Consider the following 16,185-nt stretch of genomic DNA (forward strand, 5'->3'; position numbering starts at 1 on the left):
GTCACCTTCACTTGTGGAAAATGGTTTTTACACGCACTTGTGTGACCAGAACCCAAGATCACATTATTTAGTGGCCTGGATTTAATTTTGTTTATTATTATTATTTTTGGAAAAGGCATTTTAATCCAATTGGACTTTCATTATTTCTTGCCTTTTTTAATATCCACCCAGAAATAAAACATTTTAACTCAACGTTGGAGTTTCTGAAAGAGGAGCACACAAAGTCCAAAATGAGGCGGTTAACGCCAAAACTGCGGTCGCAAATGGTGTTTTTTATCATCTGCACCTGCATTATATGCCATTGTGGACTAATAACTGGAGAAAGTAAGTTTCCCATTTAATTTTATTTTAAATGTGGCTCTGTTGCTCGTCTTCTGCACCTTTCTGCCTTATTTTGAAACGCTCAATTTTAGTTTATCATGATTATTTGCATGTTTACAAACAAAATGAGCAAAGCATAAGACGCTATTGTGTCATTTACATGTTACGATTTAGTTTTAAAGTGTGTTATTTTATTAGAATAAGCAACGAGGTCCTTCTAGAAACCTGATTGAATTCCCGATTATTTGTTGTTTTCGTGTCACGAGACTCGCCTACGTTTTGGCGCATGCTCAGACATGCGCAGCTTTAATTGTGAGGCTAGTAATTTCAGCTGTTGTAATTGATAATCCTGTGAGGTTACGGTGGAGCGTCTCCCCGCCCTCGTGCACAGTCTCGTGTGTATTTTAGCGGCCTGCGCTCGGTGCGCCAGCCGGAGGGCAGGATGCTGGACCGGGGTGGTCCGTGGCAGTGAGCCCGAACTGGGGCAGCAGGATCGGCCTTGTGTGAGTCCAGAGAGGCCTCTCCTGGCCACGCACACTCATGCACGCGCGGTGCGCTGCAGCAGCCAGGGTGTAAACAAATTATCCCCCGACGCTAAAAAGCCTCCTCACAGGCGGCGGATGAGTCCAGGCTGCTCTGTAGCACCAGATCGGGCTAAAGCAAAGAGGTCGTCCTCTCCAGACGTCTGCAGCTTTCATCAGTGGATAGATATAGCCGACTTGTAAACAGCTCAGCTGCGTTTGCAGATCGAGGAGATTAATCCCGCTCTGTCTGAACAACACCAGCGGAATAACGATCACAAGCGACAGCTTTGTTTACACCAGGCTTTTGTTTAGGTTTCATGAAATCTGAACTTAAGTTGACAGAGGAAAGTTATATTTCCAATTTACCACAATTTAATGTTTTGCTACCCAGGACTCGGACCTTTTTGATAAACAAATTAAAGTTTTTCTCAAGGCACATGCAATTTTTTTTCTTTTTACAGTTGGTTCTTATTATTTCATTCAGAATATTTGGTAAACTGAAGAGGTGAGCAGTTTAGCAAAAAATAACACTTTTCCCATCTCTTTAGAAAGATGATGCATCTGTGCTGCTGTTTTAATTTTTCAATCGATAGTTTAAAAAATTCAAAGACACAACATTGATTGGTGTTTATTTGCTGTAGTTTTTTTTAGGTCAACACGACTTATTTTGACCCCCACTCAAATTCTAAATTTCTACACGATCTGCTGTCATGACATGTCAAATGAGAGCAGCAACCCAGGTCTCAGAAAAATTGAAAGATCTTCAGAAAGTGTAGAAAACTGTTAAAAATATCTTCAAAAATACAAGGTTTGTCTCCTTGAAAGCTAATAAGAGGTGACTAAAACCAGTACCAGGAGAATTGTAATCACACTGGAAATCTGTAGGAAACTGTTAAAAAGTAACCTTCACAAGTCAATGTCATGTATACATTTTACATTTTAAATAAGGTGTTATCGTTGTTGTAATTTACAATAATCTGATCGATGTAGGACGAGAGGAAACCTTTCTCAGTTTACGCATCTTGAATAAATCAGACTTGTTAAAACTGAATTACAGTTAGGGCTGCTCGATTATGGCAAAAATAATAATCACGATTATGGTGACTGAAATTGAGATCACGATTATTTAGGACGGTTTTTCAATTTATGTTGATTTCATTTGTTTTTATTCAGTCATAAAACTGCTCAGGGCACAATCAGGACAAAAATAAATAAGAAACAAGATGATCACTAAAATAACTCCCGATTCCCAGTATAAAAAGACCAATATACTTATAGCTCATAGTCTATGACCCAAGGGCTATAGACCTTGGTTTAACTCATTTAAGTCTAACCAGTACAGACCCAAATACCAATATCTTGCAAATACTGACAGCAAGAATTATACAGTGGCATTTATAACAAATAAATGCAAATAAATTGATGTTCACAAAATATTGCATAATACGTATTTAGTCGTGTCACGGTGCTGTAGGAGAGTGCACTAGCACCGGGTCCTCAGAGAGATGAGTTATTATTTATCAGCGTGAGGAACTTATTTCTACCTTATTTATAAACTATTTATTTACAAGTCCATCAGTTAATGTAATAATTGTCCCAACCACAGCTGCACCCCCCCACCCCCCAACCCGGTCTCACAGCAATCGGGGCAAGCTGCATGTGTGTTTAGCGCGCCGCACACGCACATTTAGCCGTTTTTAGTGGCTCAGGAGTCCGCAGGTGCGATGTGTGTGTCACTCACTCTGGCTAATCCAACAAGGAGCCGGCTCCGAGAGCCGTTTCTTTAGCGACTGACACATCACTACATCATTCCCTTTCCTAATGTCCTGAAGAACGGTCTGGAGCGCAGGCGGAGTGTTTAGCTAACCTGCATGAAATGTCGACGACAGTTATCCAGAAAGTAGCTAAGGGTTACCAGAGATGTTTCTGAAGGTGTTCGCTAGGTACTTTTAAGTTAAAAAGTCAAGAATGGGGTCTGAAAAGCTGCTAGAAATAGCGCCAAAGTCACTAAGTTGGCAACACTGTGGGAGGAGCGCTTCATTTGCAACTCAGGGCAGCGCAAGCGGGAGGAGCAAATAATCGGCTTGTTTTGTTTTTTATAATCGTTCAAAACTCAGATCGTAATCGTGATTAAAATTCGATTAATTGAGCAGCCCTAATTACAGTTTCTATATAAACGAATGCTCTTTTTGCTTGTCAGTGACTGGTGTAACCTTTAGCCCACATGTCTCCTTGTGAGATTTGTTTTCAGTGCTGTGGATGTTGTGTTGCACAAGTCTGTGAAGTGTTTCAGCGCATGATCTCATTTCAGAGCGAGTGAGCAGGTAGACAAGTCTGAAGTGACCCAACATGATAAATCACCTTTAAGGAAACCCCTGATGCCCCGTTTGCCTGCTCTGGTCTTTAATTTACTTTTGGGGGTGGGGGAGCATTTCTCAAAAGTTGCTCCCAGTGTGGGTTAAGAGGAAATGATCTGGCTACTTTACACAGGTCATATATGCAGACAGAAAAGAGGCCCCTGAAAGGGGCAGAGCTGTTGGTTGCTCTCCTCCTTTTCCTTTTTTCTCCCTCTTTTTTTCCTTTCTCCTACTCCATCGCTCCCTCTCTCAGGGAATGTGGTTCATGTCATTGGCTGTTCATGAGTACTCTGGGAAGTGACCATATTTGGAACTTAGGAGATGTTTGCAGCAAACGTGGGGGTGGGGAAAACGACCAAAATATTTAAAATATGTCATTCTGTATCCACAAGTTGTACTGATATGCTCCACGGCAGGCATGATCTGCTGACGGGCCTCCAGAAACCCCAGTAAAGTGTCTCTCATGTGTTGTTATGGAGCCTGGACTGCTATCTTAGTCATTGTTATCGGTGCATAGTTTTCTGAAGCAACTGCTGAGCTGTCTCTTGGTCTAAAATTCTGAAAAACATGTTGTGCAACTGGGGGACCCCCCCCCCCCCCACACACACACACACCACCTCTGTTCACCAAAGCTTGTGTGCACATCTCAGTTAATAGTGCATTTATTACTAGATACGTGCACCTTCTCCACAAATGTTCCACTCAGGCGATGCAAACATCCAGAGTAGTGGCACGTTCAGGAGGACTGGTCGGACGTTTGCAGTGCCACAGCTACGTTTGAAGCAACATGTGGAGTTCTGAAACCAGGCCGATCAGAGCTGTCCTCCATTTGTTTGTTTGTTTGTCTCCAGCGCTTTTAGATTCTCAGGCACTCGTTTTACTGAAGTGCACATTTGCTTTTTCCGACAATGCTCTGCATGTTGTGGAATGCCTTTGAAGTGGCCTACCATGTAGGTGTGTGTGTGTGTGTGTGTGTCTCAGTTCCTGACTGGCCCACTTCTGACCGGCCTAAGTTGTGTGTAAGATGTTCTGTGCACGAGAGGTTCAGGGCTCAAAAGCAGGCGGTTTTAGCGCTCCACGTGGCCCCTTGACCCACCCCCCGGAATCCAATTAATCAAAAAAGACAAATTGTGTTACGAAATGTCAGGATGCACGAACGCAGCGAATGAGGAGAAAAGCAGCACAACGCCAAGAAAAGATGTTTGTCCTCAGCTAGGGCCATTGCTTTATTTTCAGACACCTTATTTTCAATTATTGTAAATATTCAACAATTTTCCCAGAAAATAAGAGTCTCTATCATTTTAAATAATTTATGGAAGACTGTCAAAATACTTTGACACAGGTAAAAAAAATGTCAATATCTATGATGATAGTTATAAAATTTCAGCTGTAAAATCTTTTAACAATTTAATTGTTAACAATTTTTTGTTCTTTGCACGAAAAACCCAGCCTGGCAAGCCAGACTAAATGAATGCATTTAGTCTGAGAACGCTCTTTTGGCGGCTCTCGGTCGTGGGGCGGGTTCTGCTGTTGCTTTCTAAAGATCTCCGCATGCTACTGGGCAATGAACAACGTGATGTACTCACTGTAGCGGATGTCCGTCAACGAGGCAGTCTGCTGTTGAAGAAGATGAAAATACATCCTTTTCCAAATAAAGGACCAAAAAACATCTGTCTGCTCTTTATTCTAATAATCTAATAAAACCTAAGTCCAAATAGTCCAAAATTGATGTAAAAGTCGTTTCAAACGAATTGTCACCATCATGTTCTTTCTCCGTTGCGTCATCCCACTCAACAAACCAATAGAGCGCTGTGATTGGCTCACCATTGTGGATCAATCACAGAGCTCTATCAGTTTGAAACCCATATAGAGAGCTGTGATTGGCCCGCCAAAATGCTGCTAGGGTGCCACAGAGGTTCCAATGGCGCATTACTAGTTCACTAGGCTACGAAAAACCTGTTTTTGTTTAATAACTTCAAACTGTACCGCACCATTCACCATACAACTGAGGTTAAACTAGGGCCTATTCTCAGTATGCATACTTGTCTGTACTTGTGTACTCACGTCCTTGTGAAACGTCATCAGCGATGGCCCAAGGACTGTTCCAAACCTAAATATGCATCATGGCCAGTTTGCTCAAAGTTCTTGTATCGAGGATGCATCAATGCATCCATCTGTGGACTTGGGACAGCAGTTTCCCATAATGCATTGCATCGGAACGTCAGATGAGAAATCTACTAACTGTGGAGTTTTATATCAGAAATACTATTAAAGAAATATGTTGTCTGTTATTGTAAATAACTATGTAACCTGTAAAATCTGCTGTGTGTATTTGGGTTTTACTTTTCACGATCCTTCAAAATGCTAATTAGCTAACCCACTATCAAAATAAAAGCAGATTATCTCTTTTATGATCAAAAATGTTTTTTTTCATGTAACTGCGGAAAATGCTTGTATTTTGTCAGGTTTGATCAAAAGTGGACCAAATACAATAAAAATATGTTTTTGTTATTTAAGAAACAAACTAGACTTTTATTTTAATGTCGGGTTTAACCGTAGCCAGAAAGAAGCAGCGCTTGTTGTACGGTTCTGTTCCAAATGCTGTCCTCATCCTCCCATATTCAGTAGAACGGACTTTCTGGTGTCCTTGCCAAGAATATACTTGTCTAGTACACAAGAACGTACTAACATCCTTGAGTATTGAGAAATGGCCTAGGTAGTCCATCAGGATCTCATGGGGAATTTGTACACATATAAATGTTATTGTGAAATCAACAAATGTGCTTGTGAACTCTAGGGCTTTAGCGAAGTCTCGATGACGTCGACGGCTCGATTCTAAAAATTCGTCGACGTCAGATCCGGTAGTCAACGCATGACGCCCACTTGTTGCATCCCCAGGAGTTTGTAAATAGAGGAGGAATCTGCCTGTTTTTCCTCTAGTTCGCCCTCTTCTCCGCCTTCACTAACATCTCCACCAAACACCGAAGACCCGGCCGCTACTAGATTCCTGTTTTGCCCGCCTTCGTCTCCCGGCAATGGACAACATCTTCCGGGGTCAGATGCGCTGCTCCGTCTCTATCGCAGATGTAGAAAATCACCGGGAGCGTTTCTCCCTTCATAAAGGAGCTTCTTTCAAACATTAGGAGAACTGTTTTGGTGGTAGCAGTCTCTCCTCCGTGCTGGTCTGTTTGCTGCTGGGTATTTTGGTTTATTTAAACTTGGTAACTTGAACTTAACGTTGGTAAAGCTACTGTTAGCATTTTCGCCAACCGCTTCTTGCGTTGGGATAAGCTGTTACGTTTTGGTTTAGAGTTAATCTTTTTTTGTGGTGTAGATCTCCCTTTTATTACATTTAGAGTGTTGTGGGTTTTCGGTTTAGTTTAAAATATCACCTTGAGTTTGGTTTAACCACCCAGTTTAGAGTTTGGACCTTTGGAGATTCTTATTTTGGTCCAGAACCCTGTAATCTTTGCTCAGTGGGACATCCCTAGTTATTTGTACTTTTGTTTTAATTCCCCACAGGCAGAATTAGTTTTATTATTCCCAACCTGTGGATGGAAAGGTTTGTTTTTTTGTAGTTGTAAATAAACCTGATCATCATTTTAACTTTTAAATCCCACATTATTGTCCCTTCCTTTTTGCACATGAGCCAAACTCCCCAGGAAGGGTCGTAACACCACTCGCCTCACGCACATAAGTGACCAAAACAAAGCAGCATGGAGACACTCCATCTCCAGCCACCTCTCAGGCAGCAGCCTGCACTCCCAAGTTCTACACGTCACCAGAACATAACCAACCGCAACACAATAAAAGCAGTGTTATATAAAATGGAAGGCTTGTAGTGTTTATTCTCTTACAGTAACAATTTTTTGAGGAATTTATTAGAGATTTTTTGGTTTTTATTAACTGTGCAATAGAAAAATAATCATTAGATTAATTGTCTAAATAGTCATTAGAATAGTCGACTATTCGATAAAATAATCGTCAGAATAATCATTTTAAAAATAATCATTTACCCCCAGCCCTAGTAAACACGTTTATGAAACTGAAAATACAAAGATGCTTCCATTGAAAATGGTTACGAGCTCTTTCCATAAAAGCTAGACAAATGAAACTTACCATAGTTTTATTGATCTGTGACCACCATCACTTTGGAAGGGAAATTCTCCCAACACAAAAATGGATACAGTTAACCTGAAACATAAGATTTTGTATTTTATCACCTCAATCAAATGTAAACAATAATTCCTCAACCATGATGAATAAATCATGTAATCCATCCAGCCATCCATTATCTGAACCCACTTGTCCATGCAGGGTCACGGGAGGCTGGTGCCAATCTCCAGTAGTCAACGGGCAAACATAAATCGTGTAATCCTATAAATCTAAATCATACACGTTTTTTGGGAATTGTATAAAATTCCAGCCTTTCTGGGATAAAATCCATCCGGCCATCTGGGCTACTTGGCTGTGTAATCACCAGAGCATGTCATGTTTTATATCTTGGATATTTGCATGGATGTGTAAATGTTAAAGGCCGACACTTGGTAAAGATCCTGCTCGTAGCAGGGAGAGAGAGACTATTGCCACAACTGGCTAAAGGTGGATACTTGCTGCTAACACACTAAAGAAACGCAGATCCTCGGCGACGTCCACAAGTTTGCATTTCATCATGTATTTAATTTGTATGTTTAAACTAAATCAAAATAGAATTTAAACAACTAAACAAATAAATTTTTTGTGATTGTGTGGACGATTTTGTCGTTAATGTGGAAACTTTTCTGTTTTATTCAGATCTTTGCCGATGCCGTCTCTTCGTCTCATTCCTAGATAGAGGACTGTGGCAGTTTATCTAAAACTGCTCAGTGCAAAGATATGTGGTCAAGGGGAGGGGGTGGCACACACACAGAGAGAAGAAAAGCACCGTTACGCTATGCTACAGTAATCTTGTTTGATAGTCCAGTTTAAATCTGCATTATTTTAACCCATCATTTACATTCACTATGTAAAATCCAAGTTGAGCCTGCCTCGCAAAGCCTCTTCATCTTTCCTTTTGCTGTTGTTATAACAATCTTATATATTTTGTTTTGAACCAAACTGGATGAAAGTAGGCACTGTCTTAGGTTGCAATTAGACTGTAAAACATTTGACTTTCTGTAAAAATTCCCATGTTTACACATCAGTCAGAGTGTGGGTTCATACTGAATCCATGTAGAGTCCCTTTGTGAGCCCTGGCTTATGATGAATTAATAAGAACACTGGAAAACTCATGAAACCCTCTACAAGAGTTAAAAAAACTTTTTTTTTTTTTTTTGCATTCGGTATCTGCAAACTGATTTGTTAAAATCAACCTAACTTTTTATTAGTATTTCCAGATATCTCTAAATTACTGACAAGTTTGGTGGGGGGTGTTTTTGTGCTGCATGGGGGTAGGAATTTGGACAACCTCTCCAGGAATTTGAGGGTCTCTCATCAAGCAGCTAACATGTTCATCTTTGTGTGACCCTGATCCGGTAACCTTTCTTAGAGTAAGATGTGTTTGTAAGATAACTAAGGTTGTTGATTGGTTGAATTTATCACCCACTGACGATCGGCTGAACCCTTCACCGATCATTTGTAACACCTGTGAATTAGCCTTGTGGATTGGACATTACCTACTTCCAGGTCATATCAGTGTCCTTTTTGCAACATTTTAAGTACTTATTACACATCATTAGAACTATGATAATGATTCCTGTGATTCCAGTGATATACTAGCCTGGCAAGAGACGTGACGTGAACCCCAACGGATGCCAGTAATTGAGGCAGTCTGCTGTTGAAGGCAAAATACATCTCTTTTTCTAAATAAAAGACTTGAATAAATCTATCTGCTCCTGATTCTAACAAAGCCCAAGTCTTAATAGTCCAAAATTGATGTAAAAGCCATTTCAAGCAACCATCTTGTTCTACTATGATGCATCATTCCACCCACCAGTCGAATAGAGGGCCCTGATTAACCCACAAAGCAGATAGAGCGCTGTGATTGGCCCAGCATTGTGGATCAATCACAGCGCTCTATGGGTTTGAAACTCCTATTGACCCTTTGCACGTGATGTCACGCCACTCATGTGACCGCCCCCTTCGCCATGATGGACGGCAAAAAGACCATTTACACCCGTTGAAACTCCAGTGAAGCTAGTCAAAACAAGCCAGTTTGTAGCCTTTTATCGCTTTTATTTAGTTAATTTGACAGTAAAATGGTTTTAGCTTGCTGTGTGGTCGGCTGCACTAAGAAACAAGGATGTAAACTCAACTCGTTTTTTTTAAATAACTTTGATGGAGACTGAGGACGGAGATGAACTGCAGCAATCAATCAAGTGGACTAGCAGCCCTCAGATTTTCAGTGAACATGTTTTTATCGATTCATTTAGTTTAAACATACAAATTAAAAGTTCATGTTTTTAGAGTTTTTTCGCGAGGTATTCTTCAAGCTTCTCCGTGTCTGCCGCTTGTTATCCTCAGCTCTCTTTATGTTTTTGAGGGCGTAATGGCGGCGCTGTAGACGACAGCGGCGTCCTGACCAATCACAAGCTTGCATTGTCCGTCTCGACTGACAGATGTTTAGAAAAGAGAGCTCGACTCCGTCCATCCTTGCGGAGCTCTCTGGCAGGCCCGCAAGGACATTGTGTGTCTCCGCACTGACGCAGATGGAGAAGCACGAATCAGTCTTAAGTCAAAGTTTTGCCCCTTATTTTCACGTGTAGCTCAAATGGTGAAGTTCCTTCTTAGGGTTCTACAACACAATTAGTCATTCACCCATTCACATTCTGGTGATAAGCTACAGTGTAACCACAGCTGCCCTGGGGCGCACTGACGGAGGCGAGGCCTGCCGAACACTGGCACCACTTGTTCCTCCGACCACCACCAGCAGGAAATGCAGGGTAAATCTCTTGCCCAAGGACACAACAGCAGCATTCTCTGGTTGAAGCCAGGATCGAACCTGCAACCTTCTGATTACTGAACAACCTGCTCTACCTCCTGAGCTACTGCTCTCCCTCAAAACAGTTGCGGTGTAGTATGTAGGTGATTGACGCATCAATTAATCAATGAAAATCAGAAAACAGCACTCTCTTACATGTGGACCTCTTATGGTCTGCTTCTGCAAACGGATTACGAATGATTGTTTGGTGGATTGCTGTGTGCAGTGTGCAAGGCCCATGAAAGTCACGGGCGCAAATATATGCCCCATCTTTATTTGTTGGGCATACATATATCACTTAGGAAAAGTTTGCATATCGTCCAACCTTGATGTTAACATGAATTGTGAACAAAGAGCTTCCTGATCATCAGGGTGAGGTATAATTTAATCTTAGTCAAATTAGGTTCTTCATTGGTGTTATACATATTGTTTGCCTGTCATTTAATGTTTTTTTTTTTAAATAATTTTTATTGCTTCAGCAGTTATGCAAAACCTTAATGGATACCCACGTTCTTTGCACACCACTTAATCTTAACAACAGATGCCTCCTTCGTCATGTGTTTGAGCGTGAGAGGGCACTGAGTGCATGTGTGTGTGTGTGTGATGAAACCTGATGGGTTAAATTTATTTTGAGGGCTGTCATATGACTGAGAAGAGGCCGTTTGACACACGGCCCGGCGAGTCTCTCTCAGTAGTTAATTACCACCACACAAACAGGGCCATAATTTTGATCACAGAGCCAGCGGCTGGACATATTCAAGCAATAAAAAAATAGGAAAGTTGGCTTCAGGTGATGAATGGACTCAAACTGCTCCTGGACATTAGCTCACAGTAAATGTCTTTGCACATCACAGATCTTCCACTTGAAGATCTATTGCTTCCCAAACAAAAAAACTCTGGCCAAATTTATGTAGTATTGTGGTATTTTCTGCTGATCTTATGATAAAGTAGCATGAAGATAAGAAATAATATGAATATGTTGAGTTTTAAGTAATGGAAAGTTATTTTGTTGGCACACCAGCTTTTTGAGGTTTGCTCAGTTTTCCATTAAAAACCCCTGCTAACTTTTCCAAACGGTTTTGTGTTCTAAGTCTTAGTTATTTGGTTTTCCCTACGTATTTTGCTCCCTGTTAACAGTGTTAATCTGACATTACTGTCACGAAAGAAGAATGTTAATTTTTCTTTAAATTGAGTAAATATAGGCCTGACTCTCTACTCCCTCCACCTCTCCTCACACACACGCATGCACACGCACGCACACACACACACACACACACACACACGCACGCACACACACACACCCTCCTTCATACCAGAGCTCCAACCCTTTTTGTGTTCCCCCCTCCCTTCTTGCTCTTGTAGGGGTAAGAGGGTTCACTGTCATCTGCTGATGTGTTTTCGTTTCTCGCTGCAGATGTGCACTGCCTGTGGACTTGTCTTCCACAGACACACGCGCACACCTGCTAATCTGGTCTTTACGGTGTGGGAAAGCCTCCTCTTTCAGACTTGTTAAACACGTGAATGCATTCGACGCCTCGCTCTCCTCCTGGCTTTCATTTCATCCTCACTTATCGAGCCCGGTTGCTCGAGTTGGGCCTAAGTGATGCTAAGTGTTCCAACTGCAAATCGTAAACAACAGAACCCGGTCCTGTAGCCCAGTCTGAACACGTGTTTACTGATTATGTGTGTTTGAGTGTCCCTTTATGAGCACTCATTGTACATGTGATGTGTTGTCCAGGTGGAGGGCTGTGTTTCTGTCCTGATGAACTAAGCTGAAACAGGTTACTATGGTGACGGCATTAGCAGCAGGCAGCCGTGCAGAAACAATTGGTCTGTTTTACTTTCTTTTGCATTTATGTATTATTAACCACAAGAAGTAACAAATCTATTTTTTTGTCATTTAATTCAAACGTAATATTTGCATCCGTTGGAAGCAAATTATGATCTGTCTCGATTGTTTCCAGCTCAGTAAGACGGACAATGTTTCCTTTAGTTATTCCCTTCCTGCAGCCTGCCAAGAGTCAGAGAGGTAGGTTCTAGCTAAACGCTTGTTTGTTGTTTCCCAGCAGTCTGCCTTGTGATAGAGAACCAGTGAATTGCTCATCAATTTTGCATAAGTTGTTTACTCACCCCAGGCGTCTTGTTTTGAGATTGCAGTGTTCCCTACCTCCATCGAATCGGCACGTTTCAGCTTTGAGATCGTGCAGACGTTACAGCGCACGCTCTTTTCTTAACCAGCCTTACAGCAGATGCGTGAAAAGTTGAAATATGTCCTTGACTAACAGTAGGAGCTGTGAAGCACCATAATTTATATTACACATTAGAGGTCGACTGATACTGTTTTTTTTTATTGTCGATACCAATTTGTTGGAGGCATGGTCAGCCGATGGCCGATATGTACTGCCGATTTTTACAGGCCGATTTCCATGGCCAACATCTAGACATTTTCCACAGAATTTCATGCTAAAATGTCCCTAATAACATCAGTTGATGCACAAAATTTCTGAAGCTGAATCCGTTTTTGAACTCTGAATTCAACTAACTTAAATCATAACTTTGTGCACTGCTCAGTGATCAAATTAGACACCTAAATAAAGTTAATTTAGAGAATTTATTAGGGACGCTCCAATCAGGTGGGTTAGGGGGGTTCGGGGGCCTGCGAGCCGCAAATTGAGTAACGCTGCTCTAAATACTCTAAATAATGCACCGCACTCCACCCAGAGTTTGTTCTTTCAAAGTCCAATTAAATCCGTGGTGCACATTTTAATGCGCTTCCCCTGCGTGTTTACATCACTCTCACGGAGTAAAAGTAACACTTTAGCCGCCGTGCGCATGCGGGCAAGGGAGACGTAACGCTGCAGCTACACACAGACTCTAAACGGCTGCAGTGACACGTGATTGGTTGGTGCGATCAGCTTTGAGAAGAGTAGATTGGAAATCGGCCATCACGTGTTGTTTACGGAAATTTGCCGATTTTGATCGGTGGCTAGTTAATTGGAATATCACTAGTAATTTTTGGCAGAAATTATGTGTTACAATGAATGTGAAATTTAATGAAATTCTGCAGCAGCACCAGGCTGCCCGAGGATGTGCCTGACTTTAAATCAGCTTTACTAAGGACCAATATTAGCCAATGCAGATGTATAAAAACGGCAACTATTGGCACAATATGCCACTGTGATGTCCACTTAGCTTCTTCATCACTTCATTCACTGTGGCTAAACATGAAAGCATGACTTGCATAAAATAATGAAGCAGTGGCAATTTACTCCAAATTAAAAGAATATTCATCAGTATTATTACTCTGCAGCTGTTATTTAAGCTGATCTGAACCAAGTTTAAGGTGAAAATTGTTTCTGTAATCCTTAGAAATCACGAAAGTCTCTCTGCAGACAACAAAATATAATTCCCCTGGATTTTCTTTTCTCCAAGTTGAGCTTGCTAAAAATATGAAATGTCCGTTGTAGATGAAGCTGCCACTGGAAACCTCAAAATTAAACACTCCAGAAATAAAACAACTCATTACTCGTGGTTCTCTGACTGATTATAATAAAGGGTCTAAATGATATTGGACGTGTTTTAGCAAAAGCGCTGCAGTGAAATCCAGTTTTGAAAATGATTAGCAAAGACCAAAGTCCCACTGCGAGCCTGCCTGTAAAAATAAGGTTCAGCCTGGAAAATTAGAGGCTCTGAGCGCCGTGACATATTTGAGATCATGTTTAGTGAGTTTAACCCTCTCAGGCTTAAAATAAGTTTTGATAAAAGGACGAACAACTAAGTCCTTCAGGGGTACTTCCAAGTTAAAAAATGCTCATGAAATGCGTATGTGGAGTAACCAGGTAGGTAGGTTTTAACTGTTGCAAATCTGCAAAGGGTTAAGGTTGAAAAACTGAGAATTGAATTGTGAGGTTGGCCTGAGTAGCTTGAGCAGTAAGGCAAGCCCTTATTACACGCTTGTACGTTTGCTTAACTAGGAGTGCTTTAACATTGTTTTGTGCAGCTTGTAGAGCGAACTGTCATGTGATAAGATTTTAGCAGCTAAGGCTCTAAAATAAGCATCATAGGAAGCACTTTAAACAGTCAAAATCTTTTATACGTCTGTTTGTGTTACAAAACTATCAATTAGTTGGCCTGTTGGCTGGGGAATAATGGAGAAAACTGAGCACGGATGCAGATATCGGTAAAAAAAGAACCAACTTTACCAGTCCACGTGAAGCTTCTTAAGATAAACTGCCCCATGTTGTTAAGTGACAGCATAGTAAATGTTAGTGAATAGACATTTCGGATCTGGCCACAGATCTATCCGTCAGCTGGAACGGTGACTTTGGCCTAAAGTCAGCAATCCATCCTGGTTGGTTCATGAATGTGTTTTACGTGAAAAACCAACAGCAGGTCGGCAGAAGTTGAAACATATCCGGTCCAGATGGTTATTGATTGTCCGTGCACTGCTGCTTCATTTGCATCACAACAACAACAAAAAAATATACGCTGTTTGTCAGCCAGATTGTGTTTTCGTTTCAGTAATTAGACAGAGCCACGGAAGCTGTGGATACAGGCAGTGGAAACGGTAATGGGAGGGAGAGGTCTGGAAAGAAATAAGAGGTGGGATGTGTGTGTGTGTGTGTGTGTGTGTGTGTGTGTGTGTGTGTGTGTGTGTGTGTGTGTGTGTGTGTGTGTGTGTGTGTGTGTGTGTGTGTGTGTGTGGTTTCTCTTCAGCAGCCTGTGAGAGCTGGTGGTCTCACGGTGGAGACAAACGAGCCATTAAACCGACCTGACCCTCGGCTCTCCACTCCCACTACTTCTGTCATGCTGTTTGCTCCTGCACTGCTTTACTTTCTACCATAACATTTTTCTTGTGTTTTTCCAAATCCCCTCATCTGTTAATGGTTTTAATCTTTTCCACCAACACACGTGTATCTGTTAGGCATGAAGACTTAGACAAAAGAGGTGATTCACTTCTTAGCCACAATCTAAGCAGGTTAAGGCGGAAATGGTCTCCACTTTTCAGCCGCTGAAGCAGACAAACAGTCAGAGAAAGAGGAAGTAAAAAAGGCATGCTGTGAGTGGAAGAAGCAGATTTGGCGAAAGCATCAGGCAGGCGTAGACCTTCTAAGGTTCTGTGCAGCTCTGGTTTGTGGGCCAACGTGCTGGATAGTTGGTTGGAGCTGGTCTCTGCAGCTGCTGCCGTGTGGCTGCAAGTCAAGTAGGGTAACTGATTCCCAGCCGGTTCTCTCTTGGGCTCACCACACTGAGATGATGCTCTGGGGCTCCGCTCACTTATGTGGAAAGATGAAAAGAAGGATCAGATGTTTTCTGGATTACTCACTCTGTGTGAGTGCCGTTGTCTGCCTGTCTTGCTCCGTATCCTCAGGACAATCCAGCCTGTGGATGATTACCTGCTCTTGTTTCATAGCAACCCCCACCTCCACATGCTTTTTATTTGTCTGAAAGCACCACCTGGTTTAGCTGTTTTGTTAGGTGTGGCCTGAAATTTTCAGATTTTTTTTTCTCTTTTGTTGGGGATTCTTATGTTTTACCAGATTTATAATTACTCTTTATGTTTATTAGCTTTAGTTTGTCATTCAAGTCAACCAATCAATGGATTCTTCTCACGTTTCGCCATCTGGAGGCTTACTCTGAACTTTATTTCAGTGTTTCCTTCAAACAGCCTTTACATCAGATGTGGTGCGTTCATCTAATCTGTTTTTTTAAACACTAGCAGAGCTGTTAATACAAGGTCTCTCCTTGTTGACAGCTTACACTGCTTCGACACTAAGCTGGAGTCACTCACAGAGAAGCCCGCAACACGAAGGGACGCCATTAAACTGTATTCTCCCGGCTGTGTTGGACCACATTTTCTGACAGTCATAACTCTCTGACACAATTTTACCATGTTGCCCTCACAGAGAGATCGTAGGAGTAAGAAAAAGTCCCCAAACTCAAGTAATCAGCTAATGAATTTGAACTCATTTTCTCCAGGTTGATTTTGTTCTGCATTAACTGATCAAGGCAGTATGGATTTTGC

The 16,185-nt window shown here is 41.6% G+C and overlaps 1 protein-coding gene across 1 annotated transcript in view; it reads left to right on the top strand.

Moving 5' to 3' along the window:
* The window catches only part of insrb (insulin receptor b), a 247,771-nt gene continuing 231,586 nt past the window's right edge, over positions 1-16,185 (top strand). Inside the window, exon 1 of the mRNA XM_015970534.3 lies at positions 1-324. Within this exon, the coding sequence (XP_015826020.1) occupies positions 231-324 (94 nt within the window). The 5' untranslated portion in view covers positions 1-230. The remainder of the gene's footprint in view (positions 325-16,185) is intronic.

This window comes from Nothobranchius furzeri, chromosome 8 (assembly GCF_043380555.1).
Source record: "Nothobranchius furzeri strain GRZ-AD chromosome 8, NfurGRZ-RIMD1, whole genome shotgun sequence".
NCBI classification, from domain to species: domain Eukaryota; kingdom Metazoa; phylum Chordata; class Actinopteri; order Cyprinodontiformes; family Nothobranchiidae; genus Nothobranchius; species Nothobranchius furzeri.